We start from the raw sequence: 27,295 nt of genomic DNA on the forward strand, positions 1-27,295 counted from the left end.
CATGTCATTTATTTGATATCTGGTGCTGAAGAGGGATGTCTTCCCATGATGTCACTGATATAACTGGTTGGCTCCATTGCCTGGCTTTGCAGATCCATAACTGAACTCCCTCCTTTTTCCCTCAAAAGGATTTTGACTGCAGGAAAAGTGCACCTTCATCCTCCAGTCCAGTCCAGATTCAGATGAGCCTCATTGCACATAAACATGTTACTATCTGGCCAACCTCAATACTTCTTCCCCATTCCCTGACCTTGTATAACACTGGTGTACAAGGTAAGGCAGGTCAGCACACTTGTATTGTACTAACTACCTGATTGATGTACTGATATTTACAGTACAGTACCCTCAGTCCTTGTGTAAATGAGCAACATGTTTTTGTTCTAACATGCTCAGCATAATATGATAGGTCATAATCAACACCGGGAAAAACTCGAGCCCTTGCAGGAAGTCAGCTGGCCTGATGACAAAATTTGAAATTTACGTATGGTGATGTCAACCATCAGACTTGCCATTATTGGCCAGCATACATCCAGGTACCGTACCTGTCCTGGGCACTTTGAAGGGTGTATGGTTAGATGAAAATATATGGGTTTCGCAATTTTAGGGGGTGAAATGGAACGAAAAAGTACTTTCATCCATGCATTCTCGTAAGTTACTTTTCAGTTCCACATTCTTTGTTCGATTCCACGCTTCCCAACACATTGCAGACCGACTGAGCATACGGCTATCAATCCTTTCACGTGTCTTACCGAGCTCTACTTTCTGGGCTGTATAATATGGGGAGGCCATATCTGCAGTGAGCTTGTAACTTTGGCCGCCATATTGAAACACTTGCACTCGTCCCCTCCACCATGGTAATGAAATTTGAACACTGTTTTTGCTTGGTGTCTCTGTTTCCCTGCTGCTTGTATATATTTATATATATATATATATATATATATATATATATATATATATATATATATATATATATAGATAGATATATATAGATATATATTTATATATGTGTGTGTATATATATATATATATATATATATATATATATATATATATCTATAGATATATATTTATATATGTGTATATATATATATATATATATATATATATATATTTATCATAATAAAAATACTGTGTATATATATATATATATATATATATAATTGTGGTAGGTGGGGGCGCTCACCATCCACTCACTTGATGTAGTGCTGCTCTCGGGTGTCTGCCCTTTCCTCTCCTCCATCCTTCTTTCCATCCATCCTCTTCTGTCTTTCCTTCATTCTTTTCTCTTTCTTCTGCCTGCGGGTGACTTTACGCTCCCTCTTGTGTCTTTCTTTCCTTCATTCTTTCTTCTTCCTTCTGCCTGTGGGTGACTCTACACTGAGTGACAAGCCAAATGATTTCCTGTACACCAGGAAACCATTTACTATGCTGGGTGGTAACCAGATAACCAAATTTTGGCTCCTGGTGGTTTAGTGGGTAATAAAGGTGCTTCAATCGGATTGAGCCAGTGAAGGTTTATATCCTAGGGGTGGTTGGGGTTTATTGCCCACATAATGCCACTCAGGGATGAGTGAGGCTGGTCACTCTCATCTTAAATGCTAGGACCAACTTTCCTAGCCCCGGGCTCCTACGCTCCTCATGGGGCAACGTAGGATTAGATGATGGATGAATGGATATATACAGGTATTTTAGAAAATTCTACGACACTTTTCTTCTATGATATTTTCGTTCCAAATTCTATCTATCTATCTATTGCCAGACGCCTCAATCCCGTTTGGGGTGGCCACAAATAAATCGCCTCCATGTCGCCCTGTCCCCCGCCATTTCACTGCCCTGCTCCCAACTCACACCTCCCTCTCTCATATACCTCTCCACCCCATCCCTCCATCTCATCCTCGGCCTCCCCCTCCCTCTTCCCCCCTCCACCTCACTCACATACACTTTCTTCGTCAGTCTCTCACCCTCTATCCTCTCCACATGGCCAAACCACCTCAGTGAGTTCCTCATAACGCTTCATATCACATCCACATCCACACCACAATGCTCCTTTATATCCTCATTCGTCAGCCTGTCTCTCCATGTGACTCCACAGGCTCCTCTTAAATAACTCATTTTCACTGCTCTCACTCTTGACTTGTGTCCTTCCAACAACGTCCAAGCTTCACTTCCATACGTTAGAGTTGGTATCACAATACTGTCATGTAGTAACTTTTTCACTTCCATGCTCACCTCCCTGTTTCTTGTTACTGCTTTCAAAGAACCAGCAACCTTTCTTCCCTGCTGTACCCTTTCGAGCACTTCACCTTCCAAACCTCCATCCTTACTCATCACACTACGCAAGTACTTAAACGTACTCACATTTTCCAGTTCCTCACCATCCAACCTCGCTGTACATTCACTGACTTCACCTCTCTCAAAGACTATCACTTTACTCTTCCCTACATTCACCTTTCTTACACACTCTCCCAAACTCACATTCACCTTTCTTACACACTCTCCCAAACTCATCCACCTAGCCTTGCAGCTCCCCTTCGTCTTCACTCAACAACACAGTATCATCTGCAAACAAAAGTATACCCACTAATGTTTGATAATATTCAGCTTAATCCTGCATCATCCTTGAACATGCTTGGGGTTTCATTTACTTGGGACTTATCTTGGAAAGATCATATGACATCTCTTGTAAAATCTGCTTCCAAGAGATTGGGTGTGCTAAGCCGACTCCGAACTTTCTTTACCCCTGCACAGTTGTTGACTCTATACAGGGGTTTTATCCGCCCCTGTGTGGAGTACAACTCTCATGTGTGGGGAGGCTCCCCACATACAGCTCTTCTCAATAGGGTGGAGTCAAAGGCTTTTCATCTCATTAACTCTCCTCCTCTTACTGACTCCCTTCAACCTCTGTCTCTTCGCCGCACTGTTGCATCTTTATCTCTTTTCTGTCGCTACATTAATGGTCACTGCTCCTCTGAACTGTCTGCTTGCATTCCTCCACCTCTACGACGGGCGCGTAGCACCCGTCTGGCAGCAAACTCTCATCCCTTTTCTGTCCAACTCTCTAATGCAAGAGTTAACCGTTACTCCCAGTCTTTCATTTATGCAACAGGTCAGCTCTGGAACTGTCTCCCTCTGTCTGTATTTCCTGCTGCCTATGATCTCATCTTTCAAACGCAGTGTGTCCAGGCATCTCAAAATGATCAGATCTTGAATTTGGCTCTCTATTGTATTTTGTTTTTCTCTTGGAGGGAACTGTTACTGCGGGCTCATGGCCTTTGGTTCCTTCTTCCTCAAAAAAAAAAAAAAAAAAAAAAAAAAAAGTACAGGGAGTTTCCAATCACTATCCTCTCTCACCAGGGCCACTCCAACTTCCACTACCCTACCTTGTACCTCTTTTATTACCCCATCCATGTACAGATTGAACAACCATGGCGACATGACACATCCCTGTTTCAACCCAACTTTCAAAGAGAAAAATTCACTTAGTTCACCATCCACACGCACTGCAGCCTTCGCACCATCGTACATACTCTTCACAGCATTCAACAACTTCCCATCTACTCCATATATTCTTAATACTTTCCACAATCCTTGTCTGTCCACCCTGTCATATGCTTTTTCCATGAAAGCCGCATACAACTTCTTTCCCTTCTCTAGAAACTTTTGCACTTAAGATCTAAGAATGAATATCTGATCTACACAACCTCTTCCCTTCCTAAAGCCTCCCTGTTCTTCTTCAACTAATTTCTCTGTTCTTTCTCTAACTCTGTCAATAAGTATCCTACCATAACCTTTTCCTATTACACTAAGAAGACAAATACCCCTATGATTACCACACACTTCTTTTTCCCCTTTTCCTTTGTACAAGGGAATAATTATACCTGACTTCCAATCCTCCGGGACTCTACCTTCCTCCCAGGCCAATCTGCACATCTTCCACATCCATTCTACTACTATCTCTCCCCCATGCTTAAGCATTTCACCACACACCCCATCAATTCCTGGGGCTTTCCCTGATTTAACTTTCTTCATTGCTTCCACAACTTCTATCCTACTGATTTCTTCCTGTCATCTCACCTCCCTCCTTCTCCCAGCCATTCCCCAGCCACTTATACTTGCATTACTTCCATCCTCTATGTTCAACAATTCCTTAAAGTGTTCTCTCCATCTGCTCACTTTTTCTCCCTTCTCCACTAGTAATCTACCATATTTATTTTTCACTCCCCTGCTAACTTCACTTCTACCCTGTCTTACTCTTTTCACCTCTTTCCAGAACATTTTCTTACAGTCCCTCCACACTATACTCAAATTCCTTCCAAATTCCTCATCCACTCTCCTCTGACTCTCTCTTACTAATCTTTTCACCTCTCTCTTTCTTTCTACATATAACTCTCTCTTCTGCCTCTCAACTTCTTCCACGCCCCTATTTCTCATCCATTCATTGTATGCTTTCTTCTTTTGTGCCACAGCTTGTCTCACCTCTTCAGTCCACCACGCAGTTCCTTGCACCCCCCTCCTTCTTCTCTTCATCCCACACACCACATCACATGCTGCACATATTTCTTCTGTAAATATCCTACACACACCTTCCACGTCTCCCATCTGCTCCAATTCATATTTGCCCAATCGTTCCTCCACTTCTCTCTTATACTCTGCCTTTTTCTCATCCTCTTGTATCCTTTCCACCTTCCTTGCAACTACTCCTTCCTCTCGTCTTTCCCTAATTCTATTCCTCCATCTTACTTGAATCCTAATTCTGGCCACCACCAAGTAGTGGTCAGAAAGTCCACTCCCCCAACCTCTATAAGCTCTTGCATCCATTACACATCTTCGCATCCTTTCATCCACACACACATAATCAATCATTGCCTTCCTTTCATTCAGTTCACCACCCACTCTTCCCATCACTCTCCATGTATACCTGTGGATCATTTTATGCCTGAAGAGGGTATTGGCTATCACCAACCCCCTCCCAGCACAAATGTCCACTAACGCACTCCCATTCTCATCTATCTCAGCATGCACACCCCACTCACCAACTATTCCATCCATCTTCACATTAACTTTACCATTCATATCACTGATCAAAAACACTCTCTCATTCTTTCCAAACTTTTCCATGCACACTTCCACATTTGTCTAGAACTCTTCTCTCACTCTTCTAGCACGATCTTGCGTTGGCGCATACACACACACAATCGCCCACATTTGTATTCCAACTTTCAACTTTACCCACACAATCCTTGACCCAAGTGATCCATACTGTCTTATGCTCTTCTTCCATCTTTTACTCACAACTATACATACTCCTTCCTTTGCATACTCCTTCCTTTGCCCTCTCATTCTCACCTACTCCTGCACATATACCCCATCCATACTCCCATTCTCTCACACTTTCTCATCTCCATTTTGTTTCAGTCATTCCACGTACATCCACTTTCGCACCCTCAAGCACCTGGACAATCTTTATCTCTTTCACCTCATCATTTGCTCCGCTTACATTCCATGTACCCATTACCAAGTCCTTTGTCCGGTCCTGGGTTGTCATCGTTTGGTCAGTCCTTGTCCGAGGCTTCTTGTTTGTTTTTTTAGTTAGTTGTTTTCCGGGGAGGGGCACTAACCCTCCGCCAACCCTTTTAGTCGCCTTTTACGACAAGCAGGGATACTGGGGGAGTATTCTTGAAAAAAAAAAACCCTACCCCCAGGGGTTCATATACCGGTATAATTAAAAGAAAGAAGTGAGATATTGAAGTAAACATTTTTTCACATCACATCCAGACCATTTATTGAAAAACAGTTGCATGTTATGTAAATGAACATCCATATACTGGAACATGTATTAAGGTAATGCATGGTAAACTAGGAATTATATAATACCTAATTCACTTATTAGATGTCTGGTAGTTATTATAATACCTTACTCAGAGTGACAACCATGTTTTATGCATTGGTATCACCTCCAAGAGGTAACTGGGGATTTTATTATATCTCAGCCAAGGAGAGTAGGTTGGCCATCGGCCTCTAAATGTACTGGACTACAATAGCCATCCTGTGGGTCGCTACACTTTAAAGAGGGTTATGTCTGGTACCATTTATTTATTTGTTTACTTTTTATATATTTTTTACTGTAAACTCACTAATGGTAGGTGGTGGCAACCATCATCCATTCACTCGATGTAGTGCTGACTGTTTCTTCTTTCCCATTTCTCATTCTGTCTCTGTGTCTTCACTCCTCTCTTCCTGACTCTCCCATTCTTTCCAATCACATTTTGTTACTCTTACGTCCACATCAGGTGACTACACTGAATTACAAAGCTAATGGTTTCCTGTAACCCAGGAAACCATTTGCTGTGGTGGGTGTTAACCATATAACCAAGTTACGGGTTGACGTGGAGCCTGCTATGGTGCCATTGTTAAGTGGGTGGAGAACTGCAAGTGCAGTGTCCATCCAGGAACAATGTTGCCCACACCTCGATGTGGTGAGGTGGTGTCAGTCACAGGGGAACATCAGTTCACTGCACAGGACAGTCTTGCAGTGGCAGTTGCTTGCCTGCAGTTGATGGGTCTGGTCAGTCAGACAGACTGGGGCTGATCAGCTACAACCATTGTTGCATGTTGAATTTTCTTTGGAAGCTCATTTTCACAATCTCAACCTTATACACACATTCACTCAGTATGTCTTCATCACAGACTCCAAAACTATCATGAACTATTGAGGATTGCCTTTTTTCTTTTGTCTTTTATGTTTAGCCAACGGCCATGCCACGTTGAGTACACCGCTTCCCGTCCGATCAGCGAAGTTAAGCAACGTTGGGTCTGGTTAGTACTTGGATGGGTGACCGCCTGGGAACACCAGATGCTGTTGGCATCCCTACGTGTCAAGTGGGGTTGGTGGAGGATTAGTGCCCCTCCCTGTAAAACAATTAACTCTAAGCCCTTGACCACCCCGTTTGGGATACATGGCGTCTGGCAATGGATGGATGGCACTCAGTTAAAGTCACAGTTCAGTAAATAATTTTATAATCAAATGTTCCAAGACTTGTACACTCATCTTTACTCATATTGTCTTCTCATTACTCATTCAAAGTCATCTTATTATTATTCTTTCCCACACTGCCCTATATGCAGCTGCAAAGCAAGGATTTTAAAAAATGGGGTTGCCAAGTCTGATTCAACAGTGGCCCAAGGAGAACTCTGTAGAGTGGTGCAGGAACATTCTTCCAGAATTCATGGGGTTTAGGCATATTACAGGGGTGGATAACTTCGTCCTGGCATCCCCACTGGCTACTACCTTAAATATAAGTAATACTGTAGCAGGCAGTGCTTTCTAGGACAGAGAGACCCCTCGGCCTGAAGGAGTTAAGAGGAAGCATAGCATCATTTTAATATATTCGTTTTGTTTTGATATGCTGATATCCACAGGAAAAAAGGAAGCACACAATATCCCAATATCTTTCATGTATTCACATCACCCTTGAAGATATGAATACACAAAAGCACCTGGTATATTTTGTGTTTCTTCCCTGTCGATACCCAAGTAATTTTTTTACATGATGTTTTGATATTCATATTTTCCTCACAGAGAAAATAGACGTCCTCCATTTGCGATCAGTGCTGCCGCCTCACCTCCATCTCAATCTATCAGAAATAGAAAGTTTAGAAAATATTGACTCTGGTTCATTCGGAAAAGTTTATAAGGTTTGTACATACTGTCATGTATGTTTAATAAGGATAGCTTCTGGTGTGTTTGGATGATGAAAAATTTAGTGATGGTATTAATAATCAATTTATTCTACGGGCAGTTGTTACTTTTTGTCAAAAAATGTGTTCCAAAATATCAAATGTTTTGACATACCGTTATTGTTGTAAATTGGAGGAACTAGCAATTCAACTTCATAATTAACAATAGAGCGTGAATAAGCAGTCTTCGTAAATTACCATGAACTTAAAAGCAAAAAAGAACGTCTGTTAGAGGGCTGAGAACAAAAATTTACTGCACTGTTTGAGGGAACTGTGTCCTCTTGCACCTGCCTCAAGAATATTCTGTTTCTTCATGAGCCATAAACTTTTTTCATGTGTAATACTGAAGCTGATATCATGTATAGATACTGTATTCACTCTTGAGGCCAGTACAGGCACCCACCATTCTCCTTTCTCACATACAGGGGCGATATAACGACAAGATTGTGGCTGTGAAGAGGTACCGTGCCAATCTGCTATACGGCAAGAGTGATGTTGAGATGTTCTGCAGGGAGGTGTCCGTCCTGGGCTCCCTTGACTCTCCCTATATTGTCAAGTTTATCGGTGCCTGTCTACATGACCCGAGTGTGAGTATGGTGATCTTTCTCTGATTGGTCTTTTTCATACATGACTCCTAGTTAATGGTTTGCTGTTAATGAGAAAGTTGAATTCTGTGGAATCATATAGGGGCAATCTTCTCAGGAAGCTGCAGTCTCCCATTTTTATGCATACTTTTTCATATTTCTGATATTTGTGTACCTCATTCATTTTGTAGGAAATAAGGTTTACACAGATGATGATGATGATGATGTCAGATACATTATTTATTCTTGTTGTATTAGTGGTGTTCTGCTCATATCAGTCCAGTTACAGAAAGCTCAGAAATTAGTGAATGTAAGCATACTGGACATCTTTGCCATGATATCTGATAATATGATTGTCTTAACTATAAGTGAATTAAAATAGAGAAGAGAGAGAGAGAGAGAGACTAAAGAAAGTTACAAGAACATATAAACTCAAACATTTATTCAGTTGCAGCAGTTTGTCCAAAACAAGTTACAACAAGACCTTATAAACTCACCAGTACTGTATTTATTTGGTTGCAGCAATTTGCCATTGTAACGGAGTACGTGCCTGGCGGGTCACTGTTCAGCACCCTACATGAGCAAAAACGTTCCATTGACACCCTCACTCGGTTCAACATTGCCTTGGATGTGGCAAGAGGGATGCACTATCTCCACACACTCAAGCACCCGATCATACACAGAGATCTTAACTCACATAATATTCTTCTTAGTAATGAGGTTAGTTGTCTTTATCTTCATTTTCTTCATTATCATTTTCTTTTTTTCCTTCATCATTATCATCATTATCTGCTTCATCATCATATGGTTATCATCATTGTCATTATTAGTGGATTAAAGCAGTCAAAGTTGTTTAACCAAGAGTTGTTTCATTTAAACTGCTGATGATGTAGCTCCTGTTCTTAATGTAGTGTTACCTTTGAATCACTATAAAGTTGTTTTAAGTTCAGGAATGAGTGTTTTTGTGCTTCTAACCCCTTACTCCTGGTCCAGAAATATGTTTCACTTCAAGTCATTTCACTTAAGAGTATTGCTTTGCTCTCACACATCCAGACTAAGTAAATTAATCCGTAGAGAGCGATAGGCCTCATTTGGGTCTTATCAGAGTCAAAAGCAGTAAGCCTCAAATGATCGTAATTTTCAAAGGCGTACCAAAACCACGCCACGAGGAGTAGGTGGCTGAAATTTGTATGGGAAATAGGGGCAGGCGGCAATGCTCGACACCACCTGCGCACTGCCTATTATACGCTCAATACTCGCGCATGGACACCTTAGAGCGTGCACGTAAATATTCCACCCACGACGCCACCAGCCGCACACCAGGCACTAAGGGATCTGCACACACACACACACACGAGAGAGAGAGAGAGAAAGAGAGAGAGAGAGAGAGAGAGCGATAAAGGGGATCTGCACACACACACACACACACACACACACACACACACACACACGAGAGAGAGATAGAGATAAAGGGCATTTTTCTGAGCGAGAAAGAGAGAGAGAGTTACAAGTAAATTGTATAATAATGTATGTTTTGTAGGCAGTGCGTAAGGTAATTTATCATAGTTTGAGAGTTTGTATAACCTAGACATTACATATCATTTTTGAATGGTCTTGTCCGTTTGTCAGGTAGAATATGGAGTCCCTTAAATCTGAAATCCTTTAAATGGAGGTCCCATAAATCAAGATTTGAGTTGATATTGCTGGATGCGTGCGAACATTTCCAAAATGGTGATGTGTGTTTCATTCAATTCTGTAAGACTGGAAATTTCGGCCAAGTCATCGCTTGGCGGTAGGTACCTCTAGAACCATGGTCGCTCTCCATGGGTTAAAAATGGTATCAACCAATCCCATTATACCGCCTATGAAGCATGGGGACCCAACGCCAGGCTGCCATAGTCCATTTCATCCAGGAATAGATGACCACCCTGCTTAGTTTGATGGTGTTATATGTATTAAAGATAATATCCAATCACTCAATACCAGGCTGTCACTCTAACTGGAGCATTCAAACCACAAGACCACCAGGCACTTAATAAATCCATTCGCATTTAAAATTACATTTGGCTAAAACCCACTCCCTTCCATACCTGTATATTCTCCCACACTGTAACTCCATCACCAATAATTCTAATTCAGAATAGACTGTAGTTATAAATGTTAGAGTGATGGAGCATGAGAAGATGTTGAAAGATGTGAGTGAAGTTCTGATTTTGGATGGACCACAATTGCAGGTGATTGAGTTAGAATGATGGAGTATGGGCAGGTATGAAAGGATATAACCCATTGCCTGGTGTAAGTCAGAGTTAGAGTGGATTATAGGTGCAGGTGATGGAGTTAGTGATGAAATGTGGGCAAGTGTTGAAGAATGTGAGTTGTGGTTGAGTGTGATGGAGTTATAGTGATGGAGTATGGTCAGGTGTGAAATGGTATAAGGCATGGCCAAGTGTGCTTCTAATTTGGAATGGACTGTAAGTGAGGGGTGACTATATTTGTCGTTATGTTGACAGTGTCGTGCTCGTGTGGCTGACTTTGGTGAGTCAAGGTTTGTGCGTAACATCTTTGAGGAGAACATGACTAAACAACCTGGTAACCTGCGGTGGATGGCACCTGAAGTCTTCACTCAGGTAAGTAAATCTGTTGACTGTGTTATAAAGGCTCTTGTGCAAAAGTGCTAATTTTTGTTGTTGTGGCCCTAGACTCCTCTGAAATGTGAACTTGGTGGACTGCAGACTGAATTCATTGTCTTCCCTCTGAGGGGTAGGGAGTGAATTGAGGGATGTTTGTAAACTGGGCAGTGGAGTCACCCAGCTGTATTGGTGCCCCCACATGAAGGCATCCTGCTGTCACTCTCCCCCTTCCCCCCCCCCCTTTTTTTTTTTTTTTTTACTGATTCATATATCCATCCATCCATCATCCAATCCTACGTTGCCCCACGAGAAGCATAGGAGTCCAGGACTAGGCAAGTTGGTCCTGACATTTAAGATGAGAGTGACCAGCCTCACTCATCCCTGAGTGGCATTACGTGAGCAATAAACCCCACCCATCCCTTGGATATAAACCTACACAGGTTCAGTCTGATTGGAGCACCTTAATTACCTACTAAACCACCAGGTGCCATAATTTGGTTATATGGTTACCACCCAGCATAGTAAATGGTTTCCTGGTATACAGGAAACTGTTTGGCTTGTCACTCAGTGTAAAGTCACCCGTAGGCAGAAGGAAGAGGAAAGAATGAAGGAGAGAAAGACAGAAGAGGATGGAAGTAAATAGGGATGGAGGAGAGGAAAGGGGAGACACCCGAGAGCAACACAACATTGAGTGAGTGGATGGTGAGCCCCCCCACCAACCACAACTGATTCATATAGCACCTATAATTATTAGATGTTAACAGTCTGCATCTGTCATTTCAAAAGCGTACTTAGCAAGGGTCAGAAATGTGTGGCAGTATATATGGAAAAACACATGACAAGGGTTTGACACTTCTTTTTAATGTCAGCTGCAGGATTGATTAATGTGTAATGGGTGTATGTGAAGTGCATTTACTAAAAACAAACAAACAAACAAACATGAAGATGATTTTGCCTGTGAGGCCAAGTCAGAATTCTGAAAGCATGAATGATGTACATCCACTTTTATTATTACTGTACAGTATTTATTTTTTGGATCTTACCTTACCATGTGTTTTCAGGTAAGAATAACAGTTGTGATGTTGATAATATATTGAGTAATCAGCTGTATGTCAGCAGAAGCATCTTTCTCTTCTAAATATTTGAGCTTGACAAACATCCCAAACCGTTTTCAGCTTGGTTGATGGCCAGATATAGTCAGATTGGAGGATCATTTGAGCAGTTAATGAAGGTGGCTCATTACCACCTCTTAACTAAAGTTTATTAAATTTCATACAACCATGACATATTGTAATATTTTAGCTGTGTGATTGGCTGCATTCCACCAGATGATAGAAAACCAACTGTAGTGCAGTACAGGTGAGGCTCCGATGTTACGAGTAGTTATATACACCTGGAAATACTGTATGTTCATTAAGTGAATGCTCATATTATAACAAAGTACAGAACAGAACATATCCTTTGAGAAAGGGGGCATTTAGTGTTTGACCAAACTTTTTTTTTTTTTTTTTTTTTTTTTTTTTTTTTTAAATACAAGGAAGAAGGAACCAGAGGCCAAGCATACACATATAATGCTGTGTAAGGCAGTTTTAATTGAGAATAAGTTAGGTATACCTAACACATATATAGAAAATAAACATATGCATATCTACCCCCTGGGGGTAGGGGGGTTTTCAAGAATACTCCCCCAGTATCCCTGCTTGTCGTAAAAGGCGACTAAAAGGGTTGGCGGAGGGTTAGTGCCCCTCCCCGGAAAACAACTAACTAAAAAAACAAACAAGAAGCCTCGGACAAGGACTGACCAAACGTTGACGACCCAGGACCGGACAAAGGACTTGGTAATGTGTACATGGAATGTAAGAGGAGCGAATGATGAGGTGAAAGAGAGAGAGATTGTCCAGGTGCTTGAGGATGCGAAAGTGGATGTATGTGGAATAACTGAAACAAAATGGAGAGGAGAAAGTGTGAGAGAATGGGAGTATGGATGGGGTATATGTGCAGGAGTAGATGAGAATGAGAGGGCAAAGGAAGGAGTGTGTATAGTTGTGAGTAAAAGATGGAAGAAGAGCATAAGACAGTATGGATCAGTTGGGTCAAGGATTGTGTGGGTAAAGTTGAAAGTTGGAATACAAATGTGGGCGATTGTGTGTGTGTATGCGCCAACGCAAGATCGTGCTAGAAGAGTGAGAGAAGAGTTCTGGACAAATGTGGAAGTGTGCATGGAAAAGTTTGGAAGGAATGAGAGAGTGTTTTTGATCGGTGATATGAATGGTAAAGTTGGTAATGTGAAGGTGGATGGAATAGTTGGTGAGTGGGGTGTGCCTGCTGAGATAGATGAGAATGGGAGTGCGTTAGTGGACATCTGTGCTGGGAGGGGGTTGGTAATAGCCAATACCCTCTTCAGGCATAAAATGATCCACAGGTATACATGGCGAGTGATGAGAAGGGTGGGTGGTGAACTGAATGAAAGGAAGGCAATGATTGATTATGTGTGTGTGGATGAAAGGATGCGAAGATGTATATTGGATGCAAGAGTTTATAGAGGTTGGGGGAGTGGCCTTTCTGACCACTACTTGGTGGTGGCCAGAATTAGGATGCAAGTAAGATGGAGGAATAGAAGAAGGGAAAGACGAGAGGAAGGAGTAGTTGCAAGGAGAATGGAAAGGTTACAAGAGGATGAGAAAAAGGCAGAGTATAAGAGAGAAGTGGAGGAACGATTGGGCAAATATGAATTGGAGCAGATGGGAGACGTGGAAGGTGTGTGTAAGATATTTACAGAAGAAATATGTGCAGCATGTGATGTGGTGTGTGGAAGGAAGAGAAGACGGAGGGGGGTGCAAGGAACAGCGTGGTGGACTGAAGAGGTGAAACAGGCTGTGGCACAAAAGAAGAAAGCATACAATGAATGGATGAGAAATAGGGGCGTGGAAGAAGTTGAGAGGCAGAAGAGAGAGTTATATGTGGAAAGGAAGAGAGAGGTGAAAAGATTAGTAAGAGAGAGTAAGAAGAGAGTGGATGAGGAATTTGGAAGGAATTTGAGTGTAAAGTGGAGGGACTGTAAGAAAATGTTCTGGAGAGAAGTGAAAAGAGTAAGACAGGGTGGAAGTGAAGTTAGCAGGGGAGTGAAAGATAAACATGGTAGATTACTAGTGGAGAAGGGAGAAAAAGTGAGCATTTGGAGAGAACACTTTAAGGAATTGTTGAACGTAGAGGATGGAAGTAATGCGAGTATAAGTGGCTGGGGAATGGCTGGGAGAAGGAGGGAGGTGAGAAGACAGGTAGAAATCAGTAGGATAGAGGTTGTGGAAGCAATGAAGAAAGTTAAATCGGGGAAAGCCCCAGGAATTGATGGAGTGTGTGGTGAGATGCTGAAGCATGGGGGAGAGATAGTAGTAGAATGGATGTGGAAGATGTGCAGATTGGCCTGGGAGGAAGGTAGAGTCCCGGAGGATTGGAAGTCAGGTATAATTATGCCCTTGTACAAAGGAAAAGGGGAAAAAGAAGTGTGTGGTAATCATAGGCATTTGTCTTCTTAGTATAATAGGAAAAGTGTATGGTAGGATACTTATAGACAGAGTTAGAGAAAGAACAGAGAAATTAGTTGGAGAAGAACAGGGAGGCTTTAGGAAGGGAAGAGGTTGTGTAGATCAGATATTCATTCTTAGATCTTTAAGTGGGAAAAGTTTCTAGAGAAGGGAAAGAAGTTGTATGCGGCTTTCATGGATTTGGAGAAAGCATATGACAGGGTGGATAGACAAGGATTGTGGAAAGTGTTAAGAATATATGGAGTAGATGGGAAGTTGTTGAATGCTGTGAAGAGTATGTATGATGGTGCTAAGGCTGCAGTGCGTGTGGATGGTGAACTAAGTGAATTTTCTCTTTGAAAGTTGGTTTGAAACAGGGATGTGTCATGTCTCCATGGTTGTTCAATCTGTACATGGATGGGGTAATAAAAGAGGTACAAGGTAGGGTAGTGGATGTTGGAGTGGCCCTGGTGAGAGAGGATAGTGTTTGGAAACTCCCTGTACTGTTGTTTGCAGATGATACTGTGTTGTTGAGTGAAGATGAAGGGGAGCTGCAAGGCTTGGTGGATGAGTTTGAGAGAGTGAGTAAGAAACGGAACCTAAAGGTGAATGTAGGGAAGAGTAAAGTGATGGTCTTTGAGAGAGGTGAAGTCAGTGAATGTATAGCGAGGTTGGATGGTGAGGAATTGGAAAATGTGAGTACGTTTAAGTATTTGGGTAGTGTGATGAGTAAGGATGGAGGTTTGGAGGGTGAAGTGCTTGAAAGGGTACAGCAGGGAAGAAAGGTTGCTGGTTCCTTGAAAGCAGTGATAAGAAACAGGGAAGTGAGCATGGAAGTAAAAAAGTTACTACATGACAGTATTGTGATACCAACTCTAACGTACGGAAGTGAAGCTTGGACGTTGTTGGAAGGACACAAGTCAAGAGTGAGAGCAGTGGAAATGAGTTATTTAAGAGGAGCTTGTGGAGTCACGTGGAGAGACAGGCTGACGAATGAGGATATAAAGGAGCGTTGTGGTGTTGATGTGGATGTGATAGGAAGCGTTGTGAGGAACACACTGAGGTGGTTTGGCCATGTGGAGAGGATGGAGGGTGAAAGACTGACGAAGAGAGTGTATGTGAGTGAGGTGGAGGGTGGAAGAGGGAGGGGGAGACCGAGGATGAGATGGAGGGATGGGGTGGAGAGGTATATGAGAGAGGGGGGTGTGAGTTGGGAGCAGGGTAGTGAAATGGCGGGGGACAGGGCGACTTGGAGGCGATTTGTTTGTGGCCACCCCAAACGGGATTGAGGCATCTGGCAATAGATAGATAGATAGATATCTACTGCAGTGGAAGCATAAAGATCCCCAAGAAGTGCCATTGGAATTTTAACTACACCTGTTAACTCAGAACTCTGGCTAGTGACTGCATACAACTTCTGTGTTAAACATGAGTACAGTAACCTTGAATAATAAACATGTGAACCAAGCGATATGGGAAAATAATTTACAAGAACTGAACTCACATAATTATGTTTCCCAAATTCTTATATTAACACTTAAACTCATCATGTACAGTGAAAGCCAAAATTATCTAACCCTGTGTGTCAGCTTATGACAAATATCAGCCACGAAACAATTTTCATATGCATTGCACTAAATGTGACAGCTCATGAATTTTATTGCTCTGGCATCATTAACCTCTTTAAAGAGTTTATTACTTTCCAACAATGGGCCTGTCTACATCATAACACAGTCAACTCATTTTTCTGATTGTATAAATACGATGAGGTGGAAGAATGGAGTTGAGAGGTATATGAGGGAAGGGGGGGTGAGTTGGGGGGAGGGTAGTCAAATGGTGGGTAACAGAGCAACTTGGAGGCGTTTTGTCTGCGGCCACCCTTTGCGGGATTAGGGCGTCGGGCTATAGATAGACAAATACGACTCTCCTCTCAGTTGTATTAAGTTCCTGTATTTCCTACAATATTTGTACTTTTTTTTTCAATAGTAAATCCTTTTCTTATCCATCCATCCATCCATCATCCAATCCTATGTTGCCCCACGAGGAATGCAGGAGCCCGGGGCTGGGCTAGTTGGTCCTGACATTTAAGATGAGAATGATCTTCTTAGTATTTTCAGCACGAGAAGGAGCACTTTCTGGACACTTATGCATCGTAATTAAGTTAGTTTGGAGCCACATGGTCAGAGTTCTGGGATGAAATGAAGAGCAAACAAGGAAAAAAAAAATCTAGAAACAGTGACAGTCAGTGCAACAACCAGGCTAAGGCAAGCAGGTACAGGTATAGAACATGAGTCACAGGGGTGGGCTTGGGTCTCCTGACCCTAGCACTGAGCAACATAAGTGCAGTGCACAGGTTGTATGCAGATGCATCCATCTGGAGATCAGATATTTAAACTCACCTACTTTGTTTCTTCTGTGCAATTGAGGATTATTATTTTGTTATTAAGTGGTAGGTGGGGGCACTTGCCATCCACTCACTCAGTGTAATGCTGCTCTCAGGTGTCTGCCCTTTCCTCTCCTCCATCCTTCTTTCCATCCATCCTCTTCTGTCTTTCTTTCCTTCCATCCTCTTCTGTCTTTCTTTCCTTCATTCTTTCCTCATCCTTCTGGCTATGGGTGACTTTACACTCCCTCTTCTGTTTTCTTTCCTTCATTCTTTCCTCTTCCTTCTGCCTGTGGATGACTCTACACTGAGTGACAAGCCAAATGGTTTCCTGTACACCGGGAAACCATTTACTATGCTGGGTGGTAATCATATAACTAAAATTTTGGCACCTGGTGGTTTATTGGGTAATTACGGCACTCCAGTCGGATTGAGCCGGTGAAAGTTTATATCCAAGGGATGGTTGGGGTTTATTGCTCACGTAATGCCACTCAGGGATGAGTGAGGCTGGCCACTCTCATCTTAAAAATGTCAGGACCAACTTGCCTAGCCCCTAACTTCTGTGCTCCTCACAGGGCAATGTAGGATTGGTTGATGATGGATTAAATAATGAAGGGAGAAATTAAATGCTTGTGTTGTTGTAAGATTCTTATATTCCTCTGTCGTAAATTACAGCTCTGCTGTACAGTATACACTAGGAACATTGTCCCAACTCATTGGGATTGAACTGCCCTTATAATACTTCACCACCAGCAGGGCTGGCTCAGTGTCTGCTGGCTGGCTCAGTGTCTGACTGAGGCTCAAGAGAATGTGATAATGAAAGTTGCACGTGTGCTTTTAAAATTTTCCTTACTTGTGCTTCTTAACTGATTCTCATATTCTTGACTGATGCTTGTAACATTGAATTTCTTAAACTCATAAGACCAAAAAGTCTCCTACATATGTCAGTCATGTAACACTGAATTCTAATATAATGGATGCTTGCATAAGGGGGTCTTACAGTAGGTGTGTTTGTTATTGCAGTGCACCAGGTACTCAATCAAGGCTGATGTGTTTTCATTTGGACTTTGCCTGTGGGAGTTGCTGGCCTCAGAGCTTCCGTTTGCTCACCTCAAACCAGCTGCTGCTGCTGCTGACATGGCTTACAAGTAAGTTCATAGTTTTATGCCTGACTGTGGTGAGGAATTGGTAGGTATTAGAAGGACCAATAGAGTGTATTTGAGATGTCGAGGAGAAGAATGATTTGTATGAACTTTTCTGTATGGAAGAAGTTTTTCCATTCTTGTTTAAGATGTTTGAAGTGTAATCATCTTTAAAACCCTGTCACAGTGAGCATGGAATGAGCCATATACTGTTCAAAGTGTCTGATCATAAAGGTTTGAGTAAAAGCTGGAATAGGTACACCACATTTATATTGGGACACATTCTGAGTACAGTATTTTGTCTTTAGATGCTAGATATGATGCAGTTGACAGAAATAAATGAAAGGCATAGATTATTGTCCAGAGAATCAGAGTATTTTTATTACAACTTTTTCTCTTACCTACATTGTCAGAATGCATAAAGTTTCAACCTCAAAAGGGAGGATGCCATAACTGTAGGTACAGTAGTTTCTGTTCCATAAATTTTATTAGAGCAACTTAATTATGTGAAACATATTTTTGTGTGGACTGATGCTTTTGTGGTGGGATGAACAGTTTGAAGGATTTAATGAGTAATTGGATGTATGACCTAGTTCATTGGGCATTGCCATGTGAAGAGGTTGGAGATCTAGACATTGACTAAGATTGTGTATATGACTGAAATGGAGAGGAGAAGGGAGAGGGCGACACCAGGGATGAGATGGAAGGATGGCATGGATAAGTGCATGAGTGTCTTGGGTGGTGTGAGTTGGAGAGAGGGCAGCATATTGACAGAGTACAGGGTGACATGGAGGTGATTCATTTGTGATCATCCCCTATGGGATTAAGGCATTGGGCTGTAGATAGATAGACTTCACTGTTATGCAGCCTTTTTCATGAATTGTATCAAACCCCATTTACTATAGTCGTGGGACACGAGTCTGAAGGTGTCATTATCGTTCTCAGGCAACCTACCAGTCAACAGTGCGCCCGATTTCATATCATGTACTTGCATCATATTACAGTAATCCTTCCACTATCTGATGTAATAGAGCCAAAAGCATGTCCGGAAAGTGGTCCCATCCGGAAAGTGGGCCCCTGGTTCCTGGACTGGTACGTAAGGACCCTAACCCAGCCTAACTTTGAAAGCCACCTATAACTTCCTACCGGACGTGCATAGCACCTATTTAAACCTATTTAAGACTCTGTTCACACCAATAATGGACATAAAGCATGAAATAAATGAAAAGGAACCAGAGTATGAGGAATTAGAAGTGGTTATGGAAAACAACAGTGTACAGGGTACTTACAGCACGTCTGTGGCCGCCTTCTCTAAGGCTTTGGCGGTGGTGAAAATGCTCTTGAAGCACGTAAAGTAATCCAGTGTTGTGCTGCACTTACTGTAATTCTTTGCGCTGTGAGTCTTAATTGTTTAACACTGCACATTCTGTTCTTAATTGCACCACACCAGTTTCAACTGCCAGTTTGCACTCCACAGTTAATCCTTAGCACTCTGAATTCTAATTTCTTAACACTGCACAACACTGTAAATTCCTGTGCAGTCTAGTGATGAGGTTTTGCATTTTATTCACTGTTTATTCACAAAAACGAGCACGTGTGGCATCCATTGCGATAAACATCCACTCGTGATGGCAGTTAGGCGGTAACTGGTGGAGGGGGCGGCAGGGTTGCCAATTGGAACTTGACCACATTACCAAACTCCTCAATTTTCATTACCAAATTTAACTTTTCATTACCAAATTCGTAAAGCAAGCATTTATTCTTCACTAATTATATATACAAGTGGAAATAATCACTCTCCTTATAATTAACAGCATGTTGATTATTTTCATGCTATGTAGGCCAGCAGATTAATCAGAGAAAGCAGACAATCCACCATCTCCATCCTGTGTATCCTCATACATGTGAAAAATCCGTTTGGTAATGCATTATTCTGATTCATTACCAAACAAATTTTTCATTACCAAAGTGGCCCACGTTTGGTAATGAAAAATACCAAATGGCAACCCTGACAGGGGAGGGGGGGAAGGGGGAGGGAGGAAGGAAGGAAGGGGTGAAGGGGCCGTGTTTGGCGCCACGCGGCATTTTCAATTTACGGGTGGGAAAAAATTAGGATTTGGGGGGGATTTTTTTCCTTTTTTGGCCATTTTTGGGTTCTGAAGGTCCAGGCCCACAATGATCCGGTAAGTGGGGAGTCTGGATAGTGAGCATCCGGATAATACAGGGGTTACTGTATACCCGAATAGATTACACATGAATATTACAGTAGTCCCTCATTTATCCTGACATGTTCATTATCCAGACGCTGGACCTTGGCTCCATTAAACCCTTATCTGAATTTACTTGCTATTATCCGGATGTAAAAGTCCCCAGGAACTTTGGCTGGCCAGCTGGCATGTTCAAACATTCAGTATCGTGGCTGCTGGGCTCAAGCCATGAGTGGGATTTTGGCCATAACCCACAACCAGAGCTAAAATATCCATCCGCCCCTGTACTGAATGGTCAAAGTCGCGCGCTCATCCGATCACTTCCAGCGAACCTTCAGCACCTGAGTAATACGACTGTAACCCAAAGCAGTGTCAAAACGTCTGTACGCATCCCCACCGAACGTCCAACGTTGCACAGCCACTAGGCAAAGTCTTTCCTAACTGCCACTGAGATTGTAACACAGACTGCAAGCCACGAGTACATGTTCAGTGACAGCAGCCATCTGCCTCTCTACCAGACGTCCAAAATTGCCCGGTCATCAGGAGTTGTGTGTCCTCATGGCCACTGGGCTTCTAAGAGACCTCAAGCCATGAGTAAATGTACAGTAGAAGTGCCCGTCTGTCCCTCTGCCTCGTTACAGAAGGGTGAAAATCCTGCCCATAGCCTCGCTTCTCCCCCCCTCCTGTCCCTCCTCCATACCCTCCCGGCTCCCCCCTCACTCCCTCAGTCCCTACCCTCCTTCGTGGTGACAACACTGACTTGTGAGATTTTAAAGTTTGTTGCGATTTATTCTACTACTATTGGTCATATCGAAATTCTGCAAAATCACCCGAGAAAGCACATGAAATTCTACATTTAGACATATGCATATCTCTTAGAAGGTGCAGGCAAAATTTTACACTGGGATGGTGGGACGTTTTATGAAGGTACGTTTTACTCCTGAACACTTTATTCTTATTGCATTTCTGTACTTTTACTTGTCAGTTTTATGTGTTTTTATTAGCTTACCTTATACAGTAAAACCTCTACAATTCGTCATCCTTCAAGTTGGAAACCTCTACAACTCGGGATTGCTCCAAAATATTTAAAAAATCAAAATTCAAACATTCCCAAAAATGCGCACGTAAGAGGAAGAGAGTCGGCAAAAAGCCCCCCAACTCGGTAAGATGCTGATTTGTACAGTAATGTTTAAGTGTTTAGTTCCCCAGTATAGTACAAGAGATAAGTAGTGTACATTACAGTATTGGCCTTTATAGTGTTAATTGTGGTTTACATAGTGTACAGTGTCAAGTACATTACAGTAAAGGTGTGCCCAAAAGTGATCTTGAGCTCCCCTAACACCTCCAAAAACTACCAAAAGTCCTCCTCCATGCCTGGAATACACCCTACAACTGCATGGAATCATGGTAAGGCAGCTTTTACTGTTTATTGTAAAAACTTTTATTTTTTTTTCCCTTTTTTTTCCATTTTTTCCTTTTTTGTGTGTGTGTGTGCTTGGGGGGAACTTAAAGTTCATCCCTACAACTTGGCAAATAGGCTAACTCGGCAAGGCTTGCACATGTATTATACCGAGTTGTAGAGGTTTTACTCTATTATAAACACCAACAGAGATGATGATATACCATTTATACCAATATAGTATAACGAATTTATGGTGGCATATTTGGCCATGGAATTTTTATTGAGCCCCGGGAGCAATCACTCATCACAGATAATTGATTTTCAAACTGTTGTCAGGTTTTTTGTGGATTTTTGTTGTTTGTGCAATTTGTTTTTTTGATGTTTAACATTAATATGGAGAATCCTGTGTGTTTGATGTCTTAATATGGCAGAATACCCTATGTGTCAGCAAGTGGGTTGGTGGAGGGTTAGTGCCCCTTCCCATAAAACAAATACCTCAATGTTAAATAGTCACCCCTTATGGAATTTTGGCGTCTGGCAATAGATAGATAGATAGTGAACCTGAACACAGTGCCAAAATTAGGAGGGGTACTGTACATACAGTATTGTATAGGTAGGATGTTGTTTGGTTTTCATTTTTTTTCTTTTTTTGCATGATTTTCTTGGTGTTTAGCAATATTTTAGATATTCCTATGTGTGTTTTGATGTCTAAATATGGGAGATTGACCTGAAAACAGTGCCAATATTAGGAGGGGTACAGTACATACAGTAGTGTATAGGTAGGGTGTCTTTTGGTTTTCAGTGTTTTTTTTTCCATGGTTTTCTTGGTGTTTAGCATTACTTTGGATATTCCTATGTGTCTTCTGATGTCTGAATATGGCAGAATGACCTGAAAACAGTGCCAAAATTAGGAGGGGTACTGTACATATCAGTAGTGTATAGATAGGATGTTTTTTGGTTTTCATTTTTTTGTTTGTTTTCATGGTTTTCTTGGTGTTTAGCATTACTCTGGATATTCATATGCATGTTTTGATGTCTGAGTGTCCCTGAATGACCGGAAAACACTGCCAAAGTAAACATTGGTACTGTACAAATAGGTTAGGTATAGGTTGGAGGTTGGGTATAGGTAGGGTTCTGGGTATAGTAGGGGCATAGTGTTCATTATCCAGATGTTGCCACAACCCAGACATGCCTTTGGCTCTATTATGTTCAGATAAATGAGGGATTACTGTATTATTCATTCATTCATTGCCAGACGCCATGTATCCCAAGCGGGGTGGCCAAGGGCTTAAAGTTAATTGTTTTACAGGGAGGGGCACTAATCCTCCACCAACCCCACTTGACATATATGAATCACATGTGTATTATACACGAAATTGGACGCACTGTTTATGGGTTGATTGCCAGGGCACAGTAATGACACTTTCAGAATGCTGCGCCATGACTGTAGTAGGAAATAGGATTGATGAAATCACTTTATAAAGAAACAACTTTAAATGATGAGTGCACGTATTATTATTATTAATCTTGCTGACTTTGTGGCACCTCAGACACAGCCGACCACCCTTGGAGCTGGCCTTCCCAGCAGAGGTGTCTGTACTCTTGGAGAAGGCTTGGCACAAGATCCCAGAGGAACGGCCTGATTTTGCTCAGGTGAGGAATGACGTGGAAAGTTAATCATCTTTGGTCCTCAAGAGAGATACCTTCATATGGTGGCATTGGGTGACTCCACTGCCTTGCTGTACAAACATCCCTAAGCATCTTCCCTATCTTCTAAAAAGAGGATTGTAGACTGCTGGAGAAGAGTAAACTTCAGCCAGCAGTCCACTGGGTTCACATCAAGATGAGCCTGGGGCCATGATAGGAGTACAATATTTTTCCAGTACATGGGAAATGAGTACAGGGGTGTTTGTGCCAGTAACCCATTCACTGCATCAGTGTTTGTTTACATATACATCCCTTGTGTGACAATTTTCAAGTATTTAGAAAAAAAATAATACTGTCAAAAGATAGAGAAAAAATCCCGAGTTGAATGGTATATAACACAATGTAGCAGACAAAAATATAACCTCCGAAACAGGTCCGTGAAGAATAAATATTCCCTGTGCGGTGGTGCCAGGCGAATAATGTGTTATGGTCGCACTGTGTCATCAGGGTCAATCTTATGATCAGATTAGGTGTAAATCAGCATCTGAACCATCACTGTCATCATCTAACAGCATACTGTATCACTATCATTACTACACTCATCCAGAGATATCATCCAATATTTGCTTGGGCTACTGCTAGCGGCGACATGGAGAAGATTTTATGTCATTACCTTCGGCATTTTGTAGGTAACTGAGCTGAGCTCTGCTCCTCGTAAAAATATGTAATCTGTGTATGGCTATATTCTGTAGAGTGCCATGAGTTGCTAGCTGATTTATTTCATGCCATTTCTGATAGCAGAATTTTTTAAAGCAGGAAATCATATATGATAGAGCTGCAGTCAGAGCCATTTGGACTCAAATACTGTATCATATACAGTATGATACAGCCGCAGTCAGTGGGTCAATGCCACCCTCTGGACATACCATGTGGCAGCAATTAGAGAGGAAGAGGGTGGTTTGTATTGTAATTGGCTTGGGAGATTTTGTAACCCCACTATCTCTGTGATTTACAGTATTGTGCACATTACACCTCGGTGTTGGTGATAGGTGGTGGCAACCATTATTCACTCACTTGATGGTTTGCCGCCTACTTCTTCCTTCACTTTTATTATTCTTTTTATCTGAGAGTCTGCCCTCCTCTCTTCCCATTTCTCCCATTCTTCTTGTTCTTGTTCTTCTTCTTGTTCTTGTTCTTCTTCTTGTTCTTGTTCTTCTTCTTGTTCTTGTTCTTCTTCTTGTTCTTGTTCTTGTTCTTCTTCTTCTTGTTCTTCTTCTTCTTCTTGTTCTTCTTCTTCTTCTTGTTCTTCTTCTTCTTCTTGTTCTTCTTCTTCTTGTTCTTGTTCTTCTTCTTGTTCTTCTTCTTGTTCTTGTTCTTCTTCTTCTTGTTCTCTTCTTCTTGTTCTTGTTCTTCTTCTTGTTCTTGTTCTTCTTCTTGTTCTTGTTCTTCTTCTTCTTGTTCTTCTTCTTCTTGTTCTTCTTCTTCTTGTTCTTCTTCTTCTTCTTGTTCTTCTTCTTCTTCTTGTTCTTCTTCTTCTTGTTCTTCTTCTTCTTCTTGTTCTTCTTCTTCTTCTTGTTCTTCTTCTTCTTCTTGTTCTTCTTCTTCTTCTTGTCCTTCTTCTTCTTCTTGTCCTTCTTCTTCTTCTTGTCCTTCTTCTTCTTCTTGTCCTTCTTCTTCTTCCTGTTCTTCTTCTTGTTCTTCTTCTTCTTCTTCTTCTTCTTCTTATTCTTATTATTCTTATTCTTATTCTTATTCTTATTCTTTTTATTCTTATTCTTATTATTTTTAATCTTATTCTTATTCTTATTCTTCTTTTTTCTTTTTTTTTTTAGATGGCTGTACATTGAGCTACAACCATAATGATTTCCTGTAACCCAGAAAGTAAGAAATATATCAGAAGTCCTGGTGAGTGATGAATAGGTGGCTTTAGGAATGGCAGAGGATGTGTGGCTCAAATATTTACAGGAAGACAGATAGTGGAGAAGGCTTGTGAGAGGGACTGTAAGGTGTTTATGGCATTCATGGATCTGGAAAAAGCATACGACAAAGTAGACAGAGAAGGATTGTGGAAAGTTTTATGCATGTACGGTGTACAGTAGTGCACCAACTTTCACTACAGCAGAATTCACGGAATCCACTTTCGCGGCATGCACCAAATATTCCCTAACTTCCACTTTCGCTTGAAAAAAATCGATTTTCGCGCACAAATTTTGGGTTTGGGACAATATTTTGAACTTTGAATTTCCTGCACCGCCCGCCCGCAACCCACCACCATCTTGAATGACGTCATGTCAACACTCTGTCCACCCATTCCCGCCATTGTGTATGAGCATGCTAGCTCCATTGTGTTGGATTCTCACGGTTCAATGGCCTCTACCATACCTGGTAGTGTGGGGAAAGGGCCTGGTGGTGTGGGGGGAGAGCCTGGTGGTGTGGGGGGAGGGCCGGGAGGCAGTGGTGGTGATAAAAAGTGGCCGGGACATTCAAAGTCGGGAGGAAAGGCCAAGGCTAAAAGAGAGTATCGTGTTGGAGTGAAGAAACGGCAGTATAATAATGAAATGAAAAGGAAGAAAGTTGAGCAACTTGGACAAGGGCGCAAAAAACAGTGAAATCTGCCGTATATTTAACATCCAGCAAGAGGTAGCGCCAATACGTCTGGCGTGGCTAAATAAGCCCGCCACGCGCCTCGGATACTTACCCCCAACATCCATTAAACACCTCAACCTGGTCTCTGTGGTATGTTTCTCCTCATATAATGTGTACTGTACAGTTTTTATTGTTTGTATCTCACAATGCAATGTACAATAGTGATTTGATGTACAGACTATATTGCAAGTGAAAATGAAAATCTGATGTTACTTTAGGATAACCGGGAACCAATTAGCCTTTTTGCCATAAAGACAATGCCCCAACTTTCGCTAATTCCACTTTCGCACATTATTTTTGGACCCAATTAGGCATGAAAATTGGTGCCCCACTGTAGGTAGTAAGCTGCTAGGTGCTGTCAAGAGTTTTTATGATGGTAGTGAAGTATGTGTAAGGGTTAATGGGCATCTAAGTGAATGATTCACAGTCGGTGTGGGCATGTGACAAGGTTGTGTGATGTCCCCATGGTTGTTCAGTATATGTATGGACAAGTTGATGAGAGAAGTAAAAATACAAGTAGTGGAGAGGGGCTTGGCATTGGTGATGGATGGAATATCTCAAATTTTTTGTATGCTGATGATGCAGTACTACTTGCAAATTCTGGACAAGAGCTTGGTAGACTAGTGCGGAGTTTTGCTGATGTCTGTGAGCATTGTGCCTTGAAAGTGAATGTAGAAAGGAGTAAAATGATGATTATTGAGAGAGAAAGTGACTCCCAGTGCAATGTTACAGTGAATGGAGAGAGACTGGAACTGGTGAGAGAGTTCAAATACCTGGGTACAGTGATAGAAAAGAGAGGAATATATGCAAAAGAAGTAGAAAGTAGAGTGACACAAGGAAGGAAAGTAGCTGGTGCACTGAAGGCCTTGATAAGCAACAGAGGCTTGAGTGTTGCAGCTGCACAAGGCTTACATGAAGGAGCGTTAGTGCCAACTTTAACATATGGGTGTGAGACTCTGGTGTGGTGTGAAAATGAAAAATCAAGAGTGAGAGCAATGGAGATGGGACTGCTGAGGAATGTATGTGGACTACAGAGAGTGGATTGGATACGAAATAATGTGATTCGTGGAAGATGTGGAGTGAAGAAGTCATTGAACACCAGAATCAAAGAGAGTGTACTGAGGTGGTATGGTCATGTGGAGAGAATGGCTAACAATAGAGTGATGAAAAAGGTACATCTGAGCAAATTTGAAGGAGGGAGGAGGCGAGGTAGGCCAAGGAGAAAATGGAGGGATATGGTGGATGAGTGTGTAAGGAAGAGAGGTTTGGAAGTCGGTGAGGCTAGGGGACTGACAAGAGATCAAGCTGACTGGATGAATATTGTGAGGAGAAGTGCATGATCAGGGATTTGGCACCCCTTTTTAATGTGACAGCGTCTGGATTGACTCTATCG

At 41.9% G+C, this 27,295-nt stretch overlaps 1 protein-coding gene and 1 non-coding gene across 2 annotated transcripts in view; both read left to right on the forward strand.

Annotated features, from left to right (window-relative positions):
- Positions 1 to 27,295, forward strand: part of LOC145416973 (serine/threonine-protein kinase TNNI3K-like) — a 91,548-nt gene that overhangs the window by 53,896 nt on the left and 10,357 nt on the right. Inside the window, exons 10-15 of the mRNA XM_080285819.1 lie at positions 7,580 to 7,695; positions 8,163 to 8,324; positions 8,844 to 9,041; positions 10,832 to 10,948; positions 17,882 to 18,006; positions 23,160 to 23,262. Coding sequence (XP_080141945.1) covers positions 7,580 to 7,695; positions 8,163 to 8,324; positions 8,844 to 9,041; positions 10,832 to 10,948; positions 17,882 to 18,006; positions 23,160 to 23,262 — 821 coding nt within the window. The remainder of the gene's footprint in view (positions 1 to 7,579; positions 7,696 to 8,162; positions 8,325 to 8,843; positions 9,042 to 10,831; positions 10,949 to 17,881; positions 18,007 to 23,159; positions 23,263 to 27,295) is intronic.
- Positions 6,747 to 6,865, forward strand: LOC145417070 (5S ribosomal RNA). Its single transcript, XR_013900406.1, has one exon. It is a non-coding gene; the product is annotated as a 5S ribosomal RNA (ribosomal RNA).

This window comes from Coenobita brevimanus, chromosome 108 (genome assembly GCF_032717465.1).
Source record: "Coenobita brevimanus isolate Jiangsu-jjx chromosome 108, ASM3271746v2, whole genome shotgun sequence".
NCBI lineage: Eukaryota > Metazoa > Arthropoda > Malacostraca > Decapoda > Coenobitidae > Coenobita > Coenobita brevimanus.